This window comes from Camelina sativa, chromosome 5 (assembly GCF_000633955.1).
Source record: "Camelina sativa cultivar DH55 chromosome 5, Cs, whole genome shotgun sequence".
Classification (NCBI taxonomy): Eukaryota; Viridiplantae; Streptophyta; class Magnoliopsida; order Brassicales; family Brassicaceae; genus Camelina; species Camelina sativa.
Genome location: NC_025689.1, coordinates 26,687,880 through 26,705,869, shown reverse-complemented (window position 1 = coordinate 26,705,869; position 17,990 = coordinate 26,687,880). Strand labels below are relative to the sequence as shown.

Here is a 17,990-nt window from a genome sequence, read left to right as displayed (position 1 = left end):
GCTATACTAAGATTCGAAAACAATATTTCTTTTAGATAATTTGAAAGCCTCAAACATGAAAACACATATTTTTAATCAAATCTATATATTTATAAAAATTGGTATAACATACTTGAATGCAAAAGATTAAGGAGACTTCAGTATATATATTTAACGAAAATAAAATAAGTTTGTTGTCCCATAAGATTAAGGAGACTTCAATACTAGGTGTCGGATTTTTTAATAAATGAAGGCATGCATACTCTTCTTCTTTGCTTCAAGGAGAAAATACTTTTCATTGATGCAAGAGCATATATCATATAGAATTCTTGTCTTCCGCAACTAATCTTATATATAATATATCGATCTAGAGATTGTATTTATAAACTGGCATGGTGCTTTCGAGATATAAAGCAAGACAAGAAAACCAAAGATATTAAGAAAGACTTATCATCAAGGCTAATTGAGTTTAACACAGTTGAGTTGCCTAAAGTGTTTTTGAGCTGCACGATTTTCCGCTACCGCCGTGTCGACGACCTCTTTGCCTTGTTCGTCAGGAAAGATCGTAAAAAGATGAACGAGAGTGTCCATGATGCAACCAAGAAGAGGAATTTTTGACCAATTGGATGTAACTTGATCAGAAGCCTTTGGATGATCCATATGTATTGATCGATAAAGATTGTAAGATAGGATGAAGAAAAGTAAAAGTAAAGAGAGGTAGTGGTGTATTTATCTAATCCTAATGGAAAGAGTGACTCAATGTCCACGAACAACAAAAAGTTCTCACGGACTTCTTTATTGATTGAAAAAAGAGAGTTGATCTCAAAGAATCAAATGCCGTGTTCACTATTTCTACGTGTAAAATTCAAACAAATAATTTGACATTAGAGACTTTTAGAAATTATTTTAAAATCTGTTTAGATTTTTTTCTTTTTCTTATAAAACCATTTCACCATTTACGTTGGACCAAAAATTTGATTTCTCATTATAATTGTAGTGGCACATAATTATTAGAGTTAATGATTTAGTATTATATTAATATGTGTAGATTGATGGTTTTTGTTGATATAATTTTATATGCTTAATTAGCAAATTTGATATATATGAAATAATTATATATATATATATATATATATATATATATATATATTCAATTATTATTTCTCTAAAGATGAAATTACCATTTTCTCTGTTAAATATGGTTTATTTTTTTGAATTTTTTAGGAAATTTATATTAATTTTTTTAAATAAGGATCAGAAATCATTTAGTAAAATTTATTCATTCCACCCTTTACTTCAATTAATCCTGAAAATCTAATACCACTTTCGCAAATAGGTAGTTAATTATATTCTTAGTACTTGTCCATCACACATGAGTTTGGTGATTACAGTGGTCTATGTGACTATGTACCTAAATAGATTTATTACACTATACAAACTATACCAGTAAACTTTTTATTTTTTGGGGCAAATTGATACTGATTATACTAGTACATTTCATACATACATTTTTACAAATAATAATTTTTAAACAGATAGTTAAATGAAAGACTCTCAACTAGTTTTACTAGACACAAGTTTAATAAAAACAAATAGTATTTGGAGATATGTGTATTTTATATAAGATAATATTTTGGAAAATAACCTTTTTATATAAAAATGAAGTGTTTAAATATTTAAAAGGTGTTCCTACTTTTTTGTGGTAATTTATTTAATTATTTTTTGAAAATCATATTTTTTTAGGGAAAACAAAACTAGAAGATGAATAATTTGGAAATATTTTATTTTATATAAAATCATATTCATAAAAAAGAATTTAAGTGTTTATTTTCTGGTTTTCGAGTGAGCTGTTTGACTTAACAGAGTGAGCGGTTTGACTAACAAACACTTGCAGTTACACAGATGAACGGCTAAGATCAACCGAATCCCCAACCTCAATCCAAAACCGTCAGATCTTAATGGCTATTACGTAAATCACAACCATCCTCAAGGGCATTTCTAAAACAAACCACTCAGATCACGCTTTGTTTCAATTTGAGCGGGTAAACTCCTAACAGAGAGCTCATCTTCTTCTTCCTTCGTCTCCATCGATCGAATCCTAAAATCCCAAAAAACCCTAAAAATTACAGAATCAAAATCGAACGATGCCAGTTCCAATCATAGAAACGTGCCGTAAGAGGAAGAGGAAGCCCAAAGTTTACAGCTCGCAACGGTTCGGCGAAGATGGGGTTCCGATTTACCGGAGCGAAGCTTTTCGCGATCAGATTAGGGTTTTTTTACGCGATTGCGCCGAGGTTGAGGAGTATAGCGTTCTTGGTATGCCTGTTTGGTGTACGCTACTTAGCCATGAGACTACGAACTCGGTGGTTCCACTTTACACTGTTGAGGAGGATGTGGCTCGTTCTTCGGAGCCTTACTGCGATCAATGTCGTTGCACAGGTTTGTATGGATTTGATTTCGTTTTGGGTTGATTCGATTTCGTTAAATCAATTTGGTGTTTGATGAGATTATGTGAATTGGGTTTTGTATATGGATTTGTTTCGGTTAGGGTTTATGATTTGTTGTTGGATTGAGATATTTGAGTATTGGGATTAGATGGTTCTGTGTATCTTAAGGTGTTGTTCTGTGGAATTGAAACTTTTGAGTAATGGGTTTTGATGAGTATGAATCTGTAGATGTTGTTGAACTGAGACTTTTGAGTAATTGGTTATGATGAGTATGAGTATGTATCTTAAGATGATACCTTTGAGTAATGGGTTTGATGAGTATGGATCTTAAGATGTTTGGGTTTGATCGATCTGGTTAGATCAATTTGGTGTTTGATGAGATTTTGTGAATTGGGTTTTTGTATATGGATTTGTTTCTGTTAGGTGTTTACGATTTGTTGTTGGATTGAGATTTTTGAGTAATGGTTTAGATGATATGCGTATCTTAAACGTGTTGTTCTGTATATTTGTTTCAGATTATGGATGTATCTTAAGATTTTGTTTAATTGAGACTTTTGAGTAATGGGTTTTGATGAGTATGGATCCTAGGATGTTTCTGAATTGTAAATCTGAGTATCAGTTTCATATGAGTGTGTGTTATTGCTAATAATATTAGATTGTGATTATTGGTATCAGATTAGTGTGTATCTTAAGATGTTATTGCTAATTTTAGATTGTGAGCTGTTATTGCTAATTTTGTAGATTGTGAGTATTGGTATCAGATTAGTGTGTGTCTTAAGATGTTTCTGAATCGTGATTCTGAGTATTGGGTTTTAGGTAAGTAAGTACTTGAAGATGATGCTAACTCGAGATTCTCAGTATTGTTTTCAGATTAGTAGCTTTATGATGTTGTTAAATATTAGTATGTATCTTTAAGATGTTGTTGAATGAGATTCTGTTTGGTTTGAGATATGTGGAATAACTGGTGAGGATTAATGATCGGACTAGAGAGAAGACGTTTCTGACTTTGACTTTTTATTCTGACTTTGCTTAATGAGATTCTGTTTGACTTTGATTTAAGATGTTGTGAATGTTTCTGACTTTGATTTTGTGTTTTGTTTCAGGGTGGAGCAATCATTTTGTGTCAAAGAGGAAGTATCACTTTATAATACCAGTTGATTCTGAGTGGAATATGCCTTTAGAAGATGATGTATTTGATCTACAAAGTCATCTTTTACATGGATTGATTCATAGTAATGGCTTTGGTCATTTGATATGCATCAATGGTATGGAAGGGGATTCTAAATACTTGTGCGGAAGAGAGATTGTTGATCTTTGGGACCGGATTTGTAATATCCTTGGAGCACGGTAATGGATATATAACAATAGTATCCTTTTGCGTTTTGTTGGATTTTGCATTTTTATGATTTGGAAATTGATAGAATGTGTTCTTGTTGCAGGATGATAACAGTTGAAGATTTTTCCAAGAAGAGATCTATGGAACTGAGGTTGTTGTATGGTGTTGCTTATGGCCACTCCTGGTTTGGAAGATGGGGATACAAATTCTCTCGTGGAAGTTATGGTGTGACAAAGAATGATTACGAGAATGCGATAGAGCTTCTTGGTTCACTTGATCTTAATCAGATTGAGTTTCATTTTGGTGAGTATCAACAATCTAAAGAGATCAAGCAGGTTATTCGGTATTACAGAGAGATGAGTGAAGGGAATTTGAGGACGTTCAGAGATCTTTTGCGGTTTATGCTCATCATCAAGTCTCATGCTTCTCCCCAAAAGCTTCTTCCTGCGACTCCTCCTATCCTGACAGATTCTCCTCATCCGAAAAGATCAAGTAGGTTGCTTTTGAAGAAAAGTGATATTGCAGATAACGACAAGTCTCCGAAATATAGGCGTTATAGCACTGTTGCTGCAAATTTGGGTAGTAGATGGCCTGTGAGGAGACTAATATTTGCAGCTGAAGTGATAGTAGAGTCACTGAAAGAGATGAAAGCAATGAAGCCAAACGGTATGACTCGGCAAGATGTTAGGGATTCAGCTAGATTGCATATTGGAGACACCGGTCTGCTGGATTATGTGCTGAAGTCGATGCACAATGTGGTCGTTGGGAATGTTTTGGTTCGGCGTTATGTTGATCCCGTTACACGTATTCTGCACTATACAATACAGGAGCTTGATGATGCGATGAACGTCATAGAACCGAAGAAAGAAGAAGCTGTACTGCTAGAGGAGATTACTCCTTTGAGGATTTATACTCCATTAAAACCTGGAGCTGATGTTTATGGAGATCTGTTGTTACTATACACAAATGTGTTGTTGAACTATCCAGAATCTGAGCTAGTGAGATCTGCAACTCAAGCAATCCTAGACAGCAAGCACTTCGTAAAGGAGTGGCCTATAAGGGACAACAGTGAAACAGTCTTACAATTTGTTTGCCGTATCAATCCAAGTTTGATTGGTTTGAGATCAGAAGAGATCACAGAGCTACCTCCAGGTGAATTGGTCACAGTTCCATTACAAGCTACAGTCTTCGATCTAAAGCGAGCCATTGAAGACACTTTCAGAGATACTTACTGCATCTTAGCAAACTTTGTGNCTATCCAGAATCTGAGCTAGTGAGATCTGCAACTCAAGCAATCCTAGACAGCAAGCACTTCGTAAAGGAGTGGCCTATATGGGACAACAGTGAAACAGTCTTACAATTTGTTTGCCGTATCAATCCAAGTTTGATTGGTTTGAGATCAGAACAGATGACAGAGCTTCCTCCTGGTGAATTGGTCACAGTTCCATTACAAGCTACAGTCTTTGATCTAAAGCAAGCCATTGAAGAGACTTTCAGAGATACTTACTGCATCTTAGCAAACTTTGTGGTGAGTGAGATTGAAGAAGTTACAGAAGACATGAGTTTGACCGAGTCTTGTTCTGCTTTAACAGTGAGGGGTTATGGGATTGATTTGGAATCGAAACTCAAGTGTCAAGGTGGATGTGATACATGGATGGTGAGATGTATTTGCAGGGCTAGAGATGATGATGGTGAGAGGATGATATCTTGTGATGTTTGTGAGGTATGGCAACATACAAGATGCTGTGGGATTGATGATTCAGATACTTTGCCTCCACTTTTTGTGTGTTCGAACTGCTGTGAAGAGTTTGCAGAGCAACAGAGGAAAGTGTTGCAGCCCAAATATGAGTTTCCGAGTTCAGAGAATATGTTTCTGATTGAATCTGCAGATGATTTCTATGGGGATCAAAGTTGTCTTGGTTTGATTTTCCCTGAAGAAAACTATCTCTTGTAAAGCCATTTTTGGACTAAACTTTGTAGATTACTCAATTTTTTTGGTAAACGAGAAACAAAATTGTATATGACACTTGTGTTGTTTGATTGTAAATGAGTTTTGTGGCTTTGTGGTTTACAAGTTGGTTAAAGACTCTGCTACAAAGAGAGGGTGTAAAAAACAGAGGAAATAAAAGTTACAGAAAACAAAAATTGTGTTTCCTCTCTATATACAAATGTATTATTACAGTCTCAAAATGGTTTCTTAACATGCTTAAACTCAATTGAAGATGAATCAGAACGATCAACGAAACCATTCATCTTCATAACTTTATTCATCATCTTCAACAACTCAGTCACCTTCTCCTTCGTTCCTTCACCACATCCAACTTGTAGCATCACAACAAGCTTCTTAAACGCACCTAATCTCAATGCTTGTTCAACCTCAGACCCATCTCCACTTTTACAAATCTTCCACATCACAGAAACCAAACTCTTCTTCTCAGTGATCTTCAAAATCTTCTTCACCAAAACCGGTATCACCAGCTCATTTCTTCTCACTTTCTCTCTTCCTTCATTAGTTTCGCAAATCGCGTTTAAAACCAGTAACGCTTTTTCACAAACGCTGTTTTCAGAATCAACTAGCATCTCCACCGTTATATTAACAAGATCCAGTGCAAGAAATCTTGAAACGGTTTCTTGATTTGCCAAGATCATGTGGTGGATAGAAACTAACGAGTTAATGCATATAGTATCGCGATTAATTGAGTTCAAGAACGCTTCTTCGACGCCATTGATCTTTGTTAACGCGTGAACGTGAGCTACGTTGAGCTCAAGAAGCTCCTTTACTAAAAACGCGGCGTTTTGATCGCCATTTCTCAAAAGCTCCACCAACCTAGTAAACGACGACGTAGAGGTGAGTTTAAATTGACCTTCTGAACCAATGGGAAGCATCCACGTCAGTACAGACACAGTCTCCTCCAATAATAGTGTAGCGTTTGCGTTTCCCGAAAACGCGTCGAAACAAACGCAAAGAACTAACCCGGCGCCGTGTTCCTTAACGCATTTACGGTTCCTCTCGCTCTCTTTTCCCAATCTCTTCAACTTCCCAACCATCTCGCTGCACACAACGTGGTCTCCACGCCGCGTCGCAGCGAGTAACTTCCCACAAATCTCGGAGACTTGATGACTTGTCACGGGTACACGTGGCGTCGGGATCCGTTCAATCCCGCCGCCTAGTGACGACCCGCACCAACCTTGAATCATCCTCCGAATAGTATGATTCGGAATCTGCTCCAAACTTGACAAAACCGTGTTAGTAACGGGACAAGTTTGGTACCCGGACTCGAACCACTTCTCGATGTTTTCGCGGTCGTAAGTGATCCCTGAAGCGATAATCACCGGATCTTTCATTAGCTCGTAAGAAATCGGACAAAGAAACTGCGACGGAATCGTTACTTCATCTTCCTCAGAGCAACTAGTCACCGGAATGATCTCCTTCTTGTTGCCTCCACGACGTCTCACTCTCAATGAAAGTCCCATTCTTTGACTGTTCTCTTTGGTAATGAATAAAACAAGTTGAGAGATAGACATTTATATATGTACGTATGTATGAATGCATATAAACTTAGGGATAATAAATGTTATATATTTAAATCAGTCACTATCATACGCTTCTGGAACGCGAGTTGGGTCAAACTTAAGTTTTAGGTAAATGAAAAAAGAGAAAAAAAAAACATCACGGGAAAAACGAAATTTGAATAATGGAGATGGTTTATGTCATATTATTCGCTAGCTGTTAAAGAATCGGAAAAATTGACCGTTGAATGTTTGAAAAAAATTTAATGACATGACAAGCGACAACTAATGTAGGAAATATGAAGAAAAAAATTGCTTAAACCTATTCTTAGGTTCTTAGGTTGGGTTTTTTTTTCTTTTTTTCTTTTTTACCAAATATTAACTAGAAAAAAATTTCATGGTTGGTAGTCCAAACCGGTAAAAAAGTGTTTACAAAAGAAAATGCTAAAACAAGAGAGCTAGACGACCGTGCAAGACAATCCGTCTTCAAATTTGAGGAGCGAAAAATCTTCAACAAAAAAAATAGTGGGAAGACCGTTCTTAAAATGTAGAAATTGTCTAAAAAATTTGAGAAAACAGGCCAATCTTCAGGGACTTGTATCATCGCCACTAATTCTGCATAGTCCGTTGCGAACAAGTCACTCTGTTTGCTAGGAGACACTCCATGGCCCAAAGCAGAGCCTCACACTCTGCATGAAGCAGGGAAGGACTTTGCCGCAGACAGCAAGCACCCAATAACAAGGTCTTGCCATGCCCATTATCACACCACCACCCCAAATCTGAACTGGGTTCGGATCCTTTCCAGAATCCATCAATTTGACAACAAACATCTTGACTCGAAAAAGTTGAGGGAATCTCAACATCAGAGACATGTATTATTAGATGAGGCCCCTACTTGAATCTGGACATCCTCCCGAGACATCTGATCAGTAGCAGCATGAGAAATAACCTCCTCAGACGTTAACTGTGTTTCTTGACACTAAATTCATAAAAATAAAGTATTTTTGACACTAAATTTGCTTAAAAACAAATAAAAACTTTTAAATATAGTTTTCTAATTTATTTTTAATTTATAAAAATGCAAATTAATCCTACAAAATCTAACTTAACCCATAATATAATTTTTAGTGACAATTTTCAAAATTTTAAAATTCTAATTTAAATAATATATTAAAAAACATTGCGGATTTTTACCAATAAGTTTGATATATACATAGAATTTTTTTTGCAAGTTAAATTCGATTTTGTAAGTTTAATATATTTTTTTTAACAAGTTGAGAATCTCAACCTGAACTAAAAGTTTAAAATTATTCAATAGATTCTATTTTCTTAAATCTGTTTATCCACATCAGTCGGATAATATCCGAGCTCGAACATATTATTCATATGCCCAAAGCCTATTTGAGAGTAACATATTTGGTTTTTTTTATAGAGATGTGATTTGCGAGAATCTGTATAATAGAGTATTTATTTTTGGATGAATTAGAATAGAATATTTTCTGTCCTCAAGTCTTATAATATTTAAAAAATGAAGAAATAATGTGAAATCGGCTAGGTCTAGAGATTGACCAAGTCAGTGGTCAAGNCAAGTTAAATTTGATTTTGTAAGTTTAATATATTTTATTTATAAGTTAAGAATTTCAAGTCGAACCAAAAATCTAAAATTATTCAATAGATTTTTTTTCTTAAACCCATTTATCCAAACCGATCGGATAATATCTGAATCTGAACAGATTATTCATATACCCGAGTCTAGTTGAGAGTAAACATATTTGGCTTTTTTATAGAGATGTGATTTGCGAGAATCTATAGAATATATTTTTTTTTAGATGAATAAGAATAGAGTATTTTCTGTCCCTAAGTCTTATAATATTTTTAAAAATGAAGAAATAATGTGAAATCGGCTAGTTCTAGAGATTGACCAAGTCAGTGGTCAAGAGTCGGTGCATGAAAATACTACCATGCGCATTTGTTCATTACGTTTACGTTCTTACCTGTTTTTGATTATTCTCTCTATAGCTTGAGATTATATCAGTCTGTCCATATCCTTCCCACTACATATAATCTTCTTTTTAAAAAAGAGAAATATAATAATAGTAAGGAACACGGCAACACCTATCTCCAACTCATAAACCCGATCTTGTACTTTCCAGCTAAACTATGTGTTCGACCACAACGACCAAAATCATCTCAACCAAACCATATAACCCAAACAGCCAAAATGTTTCATATTTAACAGTTACTTACATCAGTGTGTAATTAAATATTTTCATTTTGATTGTGCATGGTGGCTACTGGCTAGCGATATGAAATTTTCTTACGAGACGACATAATACCAAAATCTTTCGATTATCAACCTAAAATTTTTCTTTTTAATGAAATATTTTACAGTTTTAGTAAGGAAAAAAAAGAGATTTTTTTACCTGATGGATAACTTGGGTTTGGAGCAAAAATAAGTTCCTCGTCAAACTTTGTTATTAGATGCGAAATAAAGACAATTCTTTTTTAAGTCTTTGTTTTATTGATACTAGATATTATTTGTTCAAACAATTTTTTTTTTGTTAAGGGATCTTTAATTGTTTGTTCAAATCATAAATTGAGTCCTTTACTACTTTTGTATTTGAAATTTCTTACATTTATGGTTGTGTAAACTCAATTTAAGGATTTGAATGTCTATCTTTATAATTTCTAAGGAAATTAGTCAATGAGAGAGTTTCTATATTTCATATGGAAATTGTTTTAGAAGCGTTTTTCTCTGCTTATTGAAATAACCGATGAGCGTTTGACTTGCAAGGAAATGTTGGAGTGTGACACAATATTGATTCATGCTTTCAGAAAAAAAAAAACAAGTAAAAATAAGGTTCAAGAGAGTTTCATATTATTTGTTTTACAACGTTCTATGATGTCTCCTAAGCAAGAGCTTGTTGTCCTTCAGCAGAAGGCTAGATAGCCATATTTGTTATTCAAAAGGATTTGAGATGTAGCTATGTTCATTTCATTGTTCTTCTTCACGCCCTCGACAATATTAGTGAGAGATCACGTTTTGACTGTGACTTTGTGAGGAGTGGGCTTAATTACTAGGTGAGTTGGGCTTCAATTTTGTAGTCTTTTAGTGTTTTCAATTCTTTACGTTCTCGAGTCTTCTCTTTTGGAGTCTCTTGTCTTGTGTTATTTGTAAAATCCTCTGTTATTCATTTAATGATTTGTTTTTGGATTTCAAAATCCACATTATGTTTTATATGGATTTGAATGGATTTGATAGTGTAAAATAGAATGATTGAAATCCAAGGATAAAACATGTTATTTCGAAATCCATGTGTTTTGATTTCTAAAATTTACAATTCCATATGGATTTAGAAATCATCTCTCCAATAACAGCCCCTAAAATTTAATTGTAAAGTGAACATAAATGTTTGTTTGTTTAGTTAAAAGAATTGTACTTTCTTGTAACATACAATACTTGTGATTAACACTTCTAAATGTTCTGTTTAGTAGTACTGTAAAGTGTGAACATAATATCCATCTTTTTATTATTTTTTTGGGTCATAGTACTAAACGCGTTATATGAAAAAGGAAAGAAATAAAAATCTTAGTCTTTTCCAATTTTCAGAGCTTAATATATAAGTTTGCTCAAAATCTAAATTTAATTGTATAGAGAAAAATATATGTTATGTGTTTCTCTTTTGCTTATGAGCAGTGCCGGCCATGAGGCCAAGCAAGGCAAGCACATACTTGCGACCTTAAAGATATTAAATAAATAACCGGCTGCAAAAATGTCAAAGTATCTTAGTAGCCCAGTGGTTAAAGTGCCTAAGAGTCACTAATAGATGCAGTGTTCGATTCCTACATGTTGCAATTGTCATTAAGTTTTGTTTTTTCTTCTTAACTAATCAGCCTTTTAAAATGTTACTGCCTGTATCCTTAGTATTCCTAGCGCCGGCTCTGCTTATGAGACACAAAAGTACAAACGTGGGGAAAAAATATCACTATCTCTCTCTTCTATGTGCTGTATTCAATTGTAATTATGTACAACCTTTATTTGATGATAAGAGTAACGATATAGACATGATTATGTTAGATCCCCAGCTCTGTTGTTCTATAATCAGTAATTGCTAACAAAACAAAAATGTAATCCTTAAAATATGATTACAATTATTGTAGTCCTGACCAAAACTTTGTTTATTTGTTCGATGTGGTTGAACTGTTTACCAAACCTTTGTCTTACAGATTTTTATTTAACCAAACACATTTTTGTCTTTTTCTCATTTTTCAACCATATTATATTTCATCTTAAAACCAGATGAAACGTTTGAATGTTTGAATGTTTGAATGTTTGAATATTTGAATATTTGATAGAATCTGAAACCTATATTTATTTATAAACTATAGACATATTTAATTAGTTAAAATTTGATTATATTATTTGGTATACTATTACAATGTTCATAAACCAAAAATCCGAAGAATCAAAAAAACCGAACCGCAATCTGGATCAACACTCTACATATATGATATGAATGGAAAAAGTGTTGAATTTGTGTCAACATATACTGATTTAAGCTGTTGAAAAATATTGTTTACTGAAATTTAAGTGTATGTAAAAAAAAAAACTAAATTCACCAAAAACATTTTTGGTTAAGATCAAGTAGACGTCAATTTATAGAGATACTAAAAAAATGAAGATCCAAACAAAAGAGACAGCCATGTGAAGATGGATCCAATGCCAACCTCTCTACCTTACTGTCATTACCATTTTCCTCAAACTTAATAATTAAGACTTTAAAAGTACACACGTCACCTTTTCTAAATCAAGAAAACAAAAACACCAACAACAAATAATATTAAGAAACTCAAATTAAGCCCTAAATGTTGCTTGCATAACAAGAAACATGAAAGAATTGTGAGAGGAGGAAACACAAATATACAGAAGAAAAAAAACAAATATTGGGTTGGAGGAAATCTCTCATTCATCGTCCATCTACTGAAGTGAACGACTCTGCGAATCCGTAAGGTCTAGTGGGAATACTCATCTGCGTGTTGTCCAAGCTAGGTAAAAGCGATGAAGTCGAAGATTCGAGATCGCTTCTTCCTTCATAAGCTTGCCATTTCTTAAGTGCCTGAGGCAAAGACATGTCGAGATCGATACCGTATATGTCTTCTGGATTCTGATCTGAGGGTTTCCATAGCTCGACTAGTGAAGACAGAATATTGACTGCGTGTCCCATGTCTGGTCTCTGGTAAGGCTCACGGGCGCAGCAATGGCCTGCTAGTTCAGCAACAGTGTGAACGCTAGCTAGGGTTTCTTCGTCAAGGTCTATTGTTGGGTCAATCGCTTTCTTGAATGATGATTCTTTGTTGATGTACATCCGTTTGAACCAGGACACCAAGTGAATGCTCTCTTCTGGTTGCGATTCGTCTAGAGACTTTCTACCTGTTATGAGTTCCATTAGAATTACCCCGAAGCTGTACACATCTACCTTCGTGGTCACACGTCCCGTTACTGCAACAAACAAGATCACAATCATCATCAAGAAACAATCATTCTTATACATAATGAAGTAACCTATATATCATCATAAGAAACAATCTGTAAACCAGCTAACCTGCATATTCAGGTGCCAAGTAACCAAACGTTCCAGCAATTCTGGTTTCAATCGATCCTTTCCCTTCTGGGGCGAGACGAACGAGTCCAAAGTCTGCAACTTTCGCCCTCATATCATCACCTAGAAGAATGTTTGAAGGCTTAAGATCCCTGTGAATGAAGCTTTGGTGAGCTAATCCATGGAGATACTCCACACCTCTTGCAACATCCAAGGCTAAAGTCAATCTCTGTTTCCACAACAGAGGATTAAGCCCTTCCTCTGACCACTCAAACAAATGCCTACTCAATGTCCCTTGCGGCATATACTCATACACAAGAAGCTTCTCGTTCCCATCCAAACAATAACCGAGAAGCGTAACCAAATGACGATGCCTCACTTTTGTTAAAACCGCAATCTCTGATTTGAATTCTGCAAAACCTTTACCAGCAATCACTCCATTCTCCATTCTCTTAACTGCTATCTTTGTTCCATCGTGCAATTCGCCTTTATACACAACCCCGAAACCTCCTGATCCAAGAATGTTATCTTCACTGAAGTTGTTAGTCACGGAACGAAGCACTTGTATTGAGATCAGCATGTTTCCTGCTTCCACCATTTGGATATTATCTCCTACCTCACTCGTACCAGGAAGCGTGTAGGTATCACTTATGCCGCCAACGCTTACACTTGAACCCGCAACTGTGATTTTCACACTCTCGTTGTCAGAACCTGAATGTCGCGGATGCACCACTACTGCATTTGAGCTCTCACCTCTTGTGTTACGCTTTTGCCTCTTCTTGTACCAGCAGAAAACTAATAAACCGATCAAGACGATCGATAACAAACCTCCAAGAACTGAACCAACAATGATTCCTATAAACGTCGAAGACTTCATTCCTCTCCTGTCTTTATCACCATCAATTACTGAACCAGAACCACCTGAAGGCGAAGAAGAACTAGGAGACGGCAAAGAGCTTTTTGCCTTTCCAATGTCAGGATTACCATTAGTATTCACAACCACATTGCTTCTGAAACCAGGGACCTTCCCAAAAAGCTGGTTAGTCGAGACATCGAGTGTTTTGAGGTTAGGTAACGTTGCAAGTTCTTGAGGAATCGTACCCGTAAGGTTATTGATTTCAAGAACGATCCTTTGAAGCGATTTAATGGCTCCAAACTCGGGAGAAATCGTCCCCGTCAGACCCATTTTCTCAAGATTGACGACAGTAATGTTCCCATTGCTACAAGCAATCCCAATCCAGTTGGTGCAAGGATCATTTCCTTTCCAACTCTCAGCAAGCCTCAGCGGATAATGGAATGAACTAGCTATCAAAAGCAAAGACTTCACTCTAGGATCACACAAACCAGGACTAGACAAGCAAAAGCTATTGGAACCTTTATCCAAATCAACCGAAACAGAGCTCTTAAACTCAGGAAATGGTCCTTGAAGATGGTTATTAGTCAAGTTCACAACTTTAAGTGACTCAAGACTTAACAAAGACTCAGGAACTGGACCAGTGAACGAGTTATCCCTCAAACTCAAGCTCTCAAGCTCTCTAAGACCCGAAAAGTCCGGTAAAGGACCCGAGAACGCGTTGGAATGAAGCCAAACCTCTTTCAAACCAGTCATGTTCTGAAGAACATCAACTGAACCGGTTAGTTTCTGACCATTAAGCCACAAAGACTGAACCTGCGAGCCAGCTAAACTCAAAGGCAACTCACCTTCCAAGTTATTGAAAGCCAAATGCAAAATCGACAAACCGGGAAACTCATCCGGTCCGAGAAAACCGGGTAATTTACCGGAGACATTAGCCGAGTTCGCCGAGAAATTCTGAAGAGCAGAGGCGTTTCTCAAACTCTCAGGTATCTCCCAAGACTTGAAAGGGTTGTTATCGATCTCTACAGACTGTAACGAAGTTAAACCTTGAAAGACATCACTAGGGATTGATTCGAAGTTGTTGTTACTAAGCATCAAGACTTGTAAAGAAGCTAAACCACTTAAAGAAGGAACAGAGCCAGAGATGTTGTTCCATTGAAGCTCAAGCCTTTCGAGCTCAGATAAGTTACGTAGATCAGGAGAGAGTGTACCTTGAAGACCCGAATGCCCGATTTGGATCCGGGTCACACGTTTTGTACCAGTACAAACGATGTGAGTCCATTTACACGGGTCAGGGTCAGACCAACCGAGAGAAACAGGTGGGTTTAAGCTCTTCTTGAGTGAAAGCATCGCTGAGATGTCTCCATCGGAGTCAGCTTTGGATGAATTGAGAAGAAGAAGGAGAAATGAAATCGAAAAGAGAAGAAAGGTTCGTCTTTTCTTCATAGCTTGAAGAAACAGAGGAGGAAGAAGAAGAAACAGAGAGAGATAAAGGTTGAAGCTTTAGGGTTAGAAGTTGATGGAAGTGGAAATGGGAAGATGGGCCATTGAGAGAGAAGGAAGGAAGAAGAAGAAAGATTGAAAACTATGAAGCAGAAGCCAAGGAGGCTGCACATGGGATGTCTGCCCCACTAAGCCAATGACAGTTTGGTAACAGATTAGATACATCAATTTTTTTTTGTTTTTCTTACTTTTATTTAGGAGTTTTTGAATTTATTAAACTAATCATAGGATGATGAAGATAACGTTTATTCGAAAAAAATATATATATACTGACTACTTTAGTGTGGGTTGGGTGTTTTGTCAAATGCTTCACACAAACGAAATGGTGAACTAAAAAAGCAATAAATATCCCAATTTCGCCTTTTTTGTTTTTTTTTTGTTTACATATTGGTCAAATATGTATGTGGTTTTAAAACAATTTGTTGTTGTAACTTGTAAGAGTGAGTTTGCTATATAAATAAGTACTAGCATTTATGTAGGATGAAATATCATTTGTGGAAACGATTTGGTGGAGCATTTTCGTAAATAAATAGCATATTTTAGTTATCAAAAAATAAGAAAAATAAGTAGCATATTTAACGAGCGTATTTTTTTAAAAAATAATATGTATATCGAATCAAATAATGACATATGTTAAACCAAAAAAAAACGCATAATCCATACTATAGTACATATTCTCTCATTTTAAATATTTCAGATTCGAAATTTATACAATTTTATGCACAAAAATAAATCACTGTATTAGCAAAAATTTAATTCACAGATTTGTCACCAAAAAAGAAAAAACCATGGTTGTTTAGTAGTATTATTCTTGTTATTTTATAGTATAACCTAAAAGTGAACCTTGTAGTAGTAACTTTCAAGCCTCAAGTTGGACTTTAATCAAGAAGTCATTTACCCAAAGAAGTATAATCGTTGTACGAATTACAGAGTCTGAACAGTTTGTTTCCAAATACTTAAGTGAGGTACACATTAATTCTTCAAAGGATAACATAACAATTATTCTAGGAGGGAAGGTGAAATTTATATATTTTAAAAATTCTATATTCGGGTAGTTCACCAAAAATTTAGAGATCACACATCGAGGGTTCTAGGCTGTCAAATGGCATAAGAGTGCAAAAGTTGTGAAAAAGATTGGCAAATGATTCGTAAATAACACAAAAAGCATAAAAAATATTTTTACAATACGTAGCAAAAGATATTATAAAAAGCATATAAGGTGTTAAAACAAAAATTCATAAAGAAGCCTCGACTAACGAGAGGCAACAAAGATATACAAACAAAAAAAATGAAACTATTATTATATACAATATAATATGAATATATGTGATGCAAATTGTTTTATATAAAATTGTTGTGTCTGTTTTTAGCAAAATGCTACATGTATCTTTCGTTGCTGTCTCATGAATCATGATAATTCAAAAGTCCTTTATCCTTTTATATTTACAAGTATTGTATTATTGTGACTTTCTATGGGTGCAAAAACTTTTTATATATGTATAGAAAAAAACCAGGTGAAGCTGATTCCCCATGCACATGGCTTCTCTGCAAAGATCTACAAGAAAAGAAAAGAAAAGAAAAACTATATTATTTCTAGGTTCTAAGTTCTAAGTTCTAATTTCTAAGTTCTAACTATAGAAATCTCATTATTTTTAAGAGAGCAATGCCTATTTTGTTTTTTTATGTTGGATAAGAATTGTCTTTGTCATAAATTAGGAAATGATGATGAACATTGGTAGTGAGCGAGACCTGTCAAAAATACTAAATGAATTCAACCTTTTTCAGATAAGTGCAAGACTTTGCATTATTTGAAAACAAAAATTTGTTACTTGTTGGGTAAATTTATATAAAATTATTGTATGCAATCAAAGCCCAACTACTTCTATTGATAATATAGCAATCATATAGCCAAATCACAGTGACGACTCGTAAATTTTGTTATCTTTGTGATGAAACCATGTTGTCGCTAATTTAGCGAAAATTCTGGACAATCATTCCTAATTTGTTAGTACTAGTAAAATAGTCACTCATCAGTTACCAATGAAACATAAAAGTCAACAATTTATTAGGAAAATTACGATGAGTTTATAAGCGTTTATAAATTATAACGTGTATGGTGTATAGTGTATGTAGTCTATTTAGAAATATATGTAAGTCTCAAATCATTACAAGAATATATGCAATGGAATTTTTTTCTAACAAGTTTCTTCGCAAACGGTGTACAGTGAAAAATGAGATAAACACCATTCTGTAGCAAATTGTTCGTCGCAAATTCAACACTTGTTTCTTCCACTTAGATCCATGAAACAATATGCTGCTACTAAAACATGGAAGAGTTGAAATCTTAAAAATCAAAACACTATGTATAGATGGTATGAACTGCCTTAACAAGAATTCTTGATGAACATCATTGAACGGAATGGATACTTAGTACATTACATTATAAATATAAAATGTTAGACCTCTGTTAATTTTTGTCGCATATCTAACACCTTCATACGGTTTAAGGTCAGCTCCTCATTCTCTCTTGTAACTCTGTTTTAACAGAAACACAAAGAGAACTTTACTAGCTCCCTCTATCTCTCTTGTCTTATTCTTTGTTTTGTTTCTTGTTTTTACAAAACAAAGACAGAAACGTTTAGAAAGAGAAAATAGAGAACACATTATTGTCTACATTTTATGTAGCAGTTTTTTTGTACTTACTACATACACTTACACACACTTTGAGACTCTAGATTAACCACTCTTCCTAGACATAA

At 34.9% G+C, this 17,990-nt stretch overlaps 3 protein-coding genes across 3 annotated transcripts; 1 reads left to right on the top strand and 2 right to left on the bottom strand.

The window, feature by feature from the left end:
• On the top strand, window positions 2,033–5,773 carry LOC104787637 (PHD finger protein MALE MEIOCYTE DEATH 1). The gene is made up of 4 exons (XM_010513242.1): window positions 2,033–2,418; window positions 3,530–3,773; window positions 3,866–4,760; window positions 5,033–5,773. The coding sequence occupies exons 1-4, from the start codon at window positions 2,124–2,126 to the stop codon at window positions 5,714–5,716; spliced, it is 2,118 nt and encodes a 705-aa protein (XP_010511544.1). The 5' UTR covers window positions 2,033–2,123; the 3' UTR covers window positions 5,717–5,773.
• LOC104787636 (U-box domain-containing protein 20-like) lies at window positions 5,838–7,285 on the bottom strand. The gene has a single exon (XM_010513241.1). It carries the CDS (start codon window positions 7,234–7,236, stop codon window positions 5,947–5,949), a length of 1,290 nt encoding a protein of 429 aa, XP_010511543.1. The 5' UTR covers window positions 7,237–7,285; the 3' UTR covers window positions 5,838–5,946.
• On the bottom strand, window positions 11,987–15,372 carry LOC104787635 (receptor protein kinase TMK1). Its single transcript, XM_010513240.2, has 2 exons — window positions 12,876–15,372; window positions 11,987–12,772 (listed from the first exon to the last, which is right to left on the bottom strand). Exons 1-2 carry the CDS (start codon window positions 15,172–15,174, stop codon window positions 12,240–12,242), a joined length of 2,832 nt encoding a protein of 943 aa, XP_010511542.1. The 5' UTR covers window positions 15,175–15,372; the 3' UTR covers window positions 11,987–12,239.

Bases quoted from the DNA above. Each gene is read 5' to 3' on its own strand.
- LOC104787637 (XM_010513242.1), top strand. From the start codon at position 2,124: ATGCCAGTTCCAATCATAGAAACGTGCCGTAAGAGGAAGAGGAAGCCC. The intron at 2,419-3,529 runs GTTTGTATGGAT...GTTTTGTTTCAG, and splicing joins CGATCAATGTCGTTGCACAG to GGTGGAGCAATCATTTTGTG. The intron at 3,774-3,865 runs GTAATGGATATA...TTCTTGTTGCAG, and splicing joins TGTAATATCCTTGGAGCACG to GATGATAACAGTTGAAGATT.
- LOC104787636 (XM_010513241.1), bottom strand. From the start codon at position 7,236: ATGGGACTTTCATTGAGAGTGAGACGTCGTGGAGGCAACAAGAAGGAG.
- LOC104787635 (XM_010513240.2), bottom strand. From the start codon at position 15,174: ATGAAGAAAAGACGAACCTTTCTTCTCTTTTCGATTTCATTTCTCCTT. The intron at 12,773-12,875 runs GTTAGCTGGTTT...TGTTTGTTGCAG, and splicing joins CTTGGCACCTGAATATGCAG to TAACGGGACGTGTGACCACG.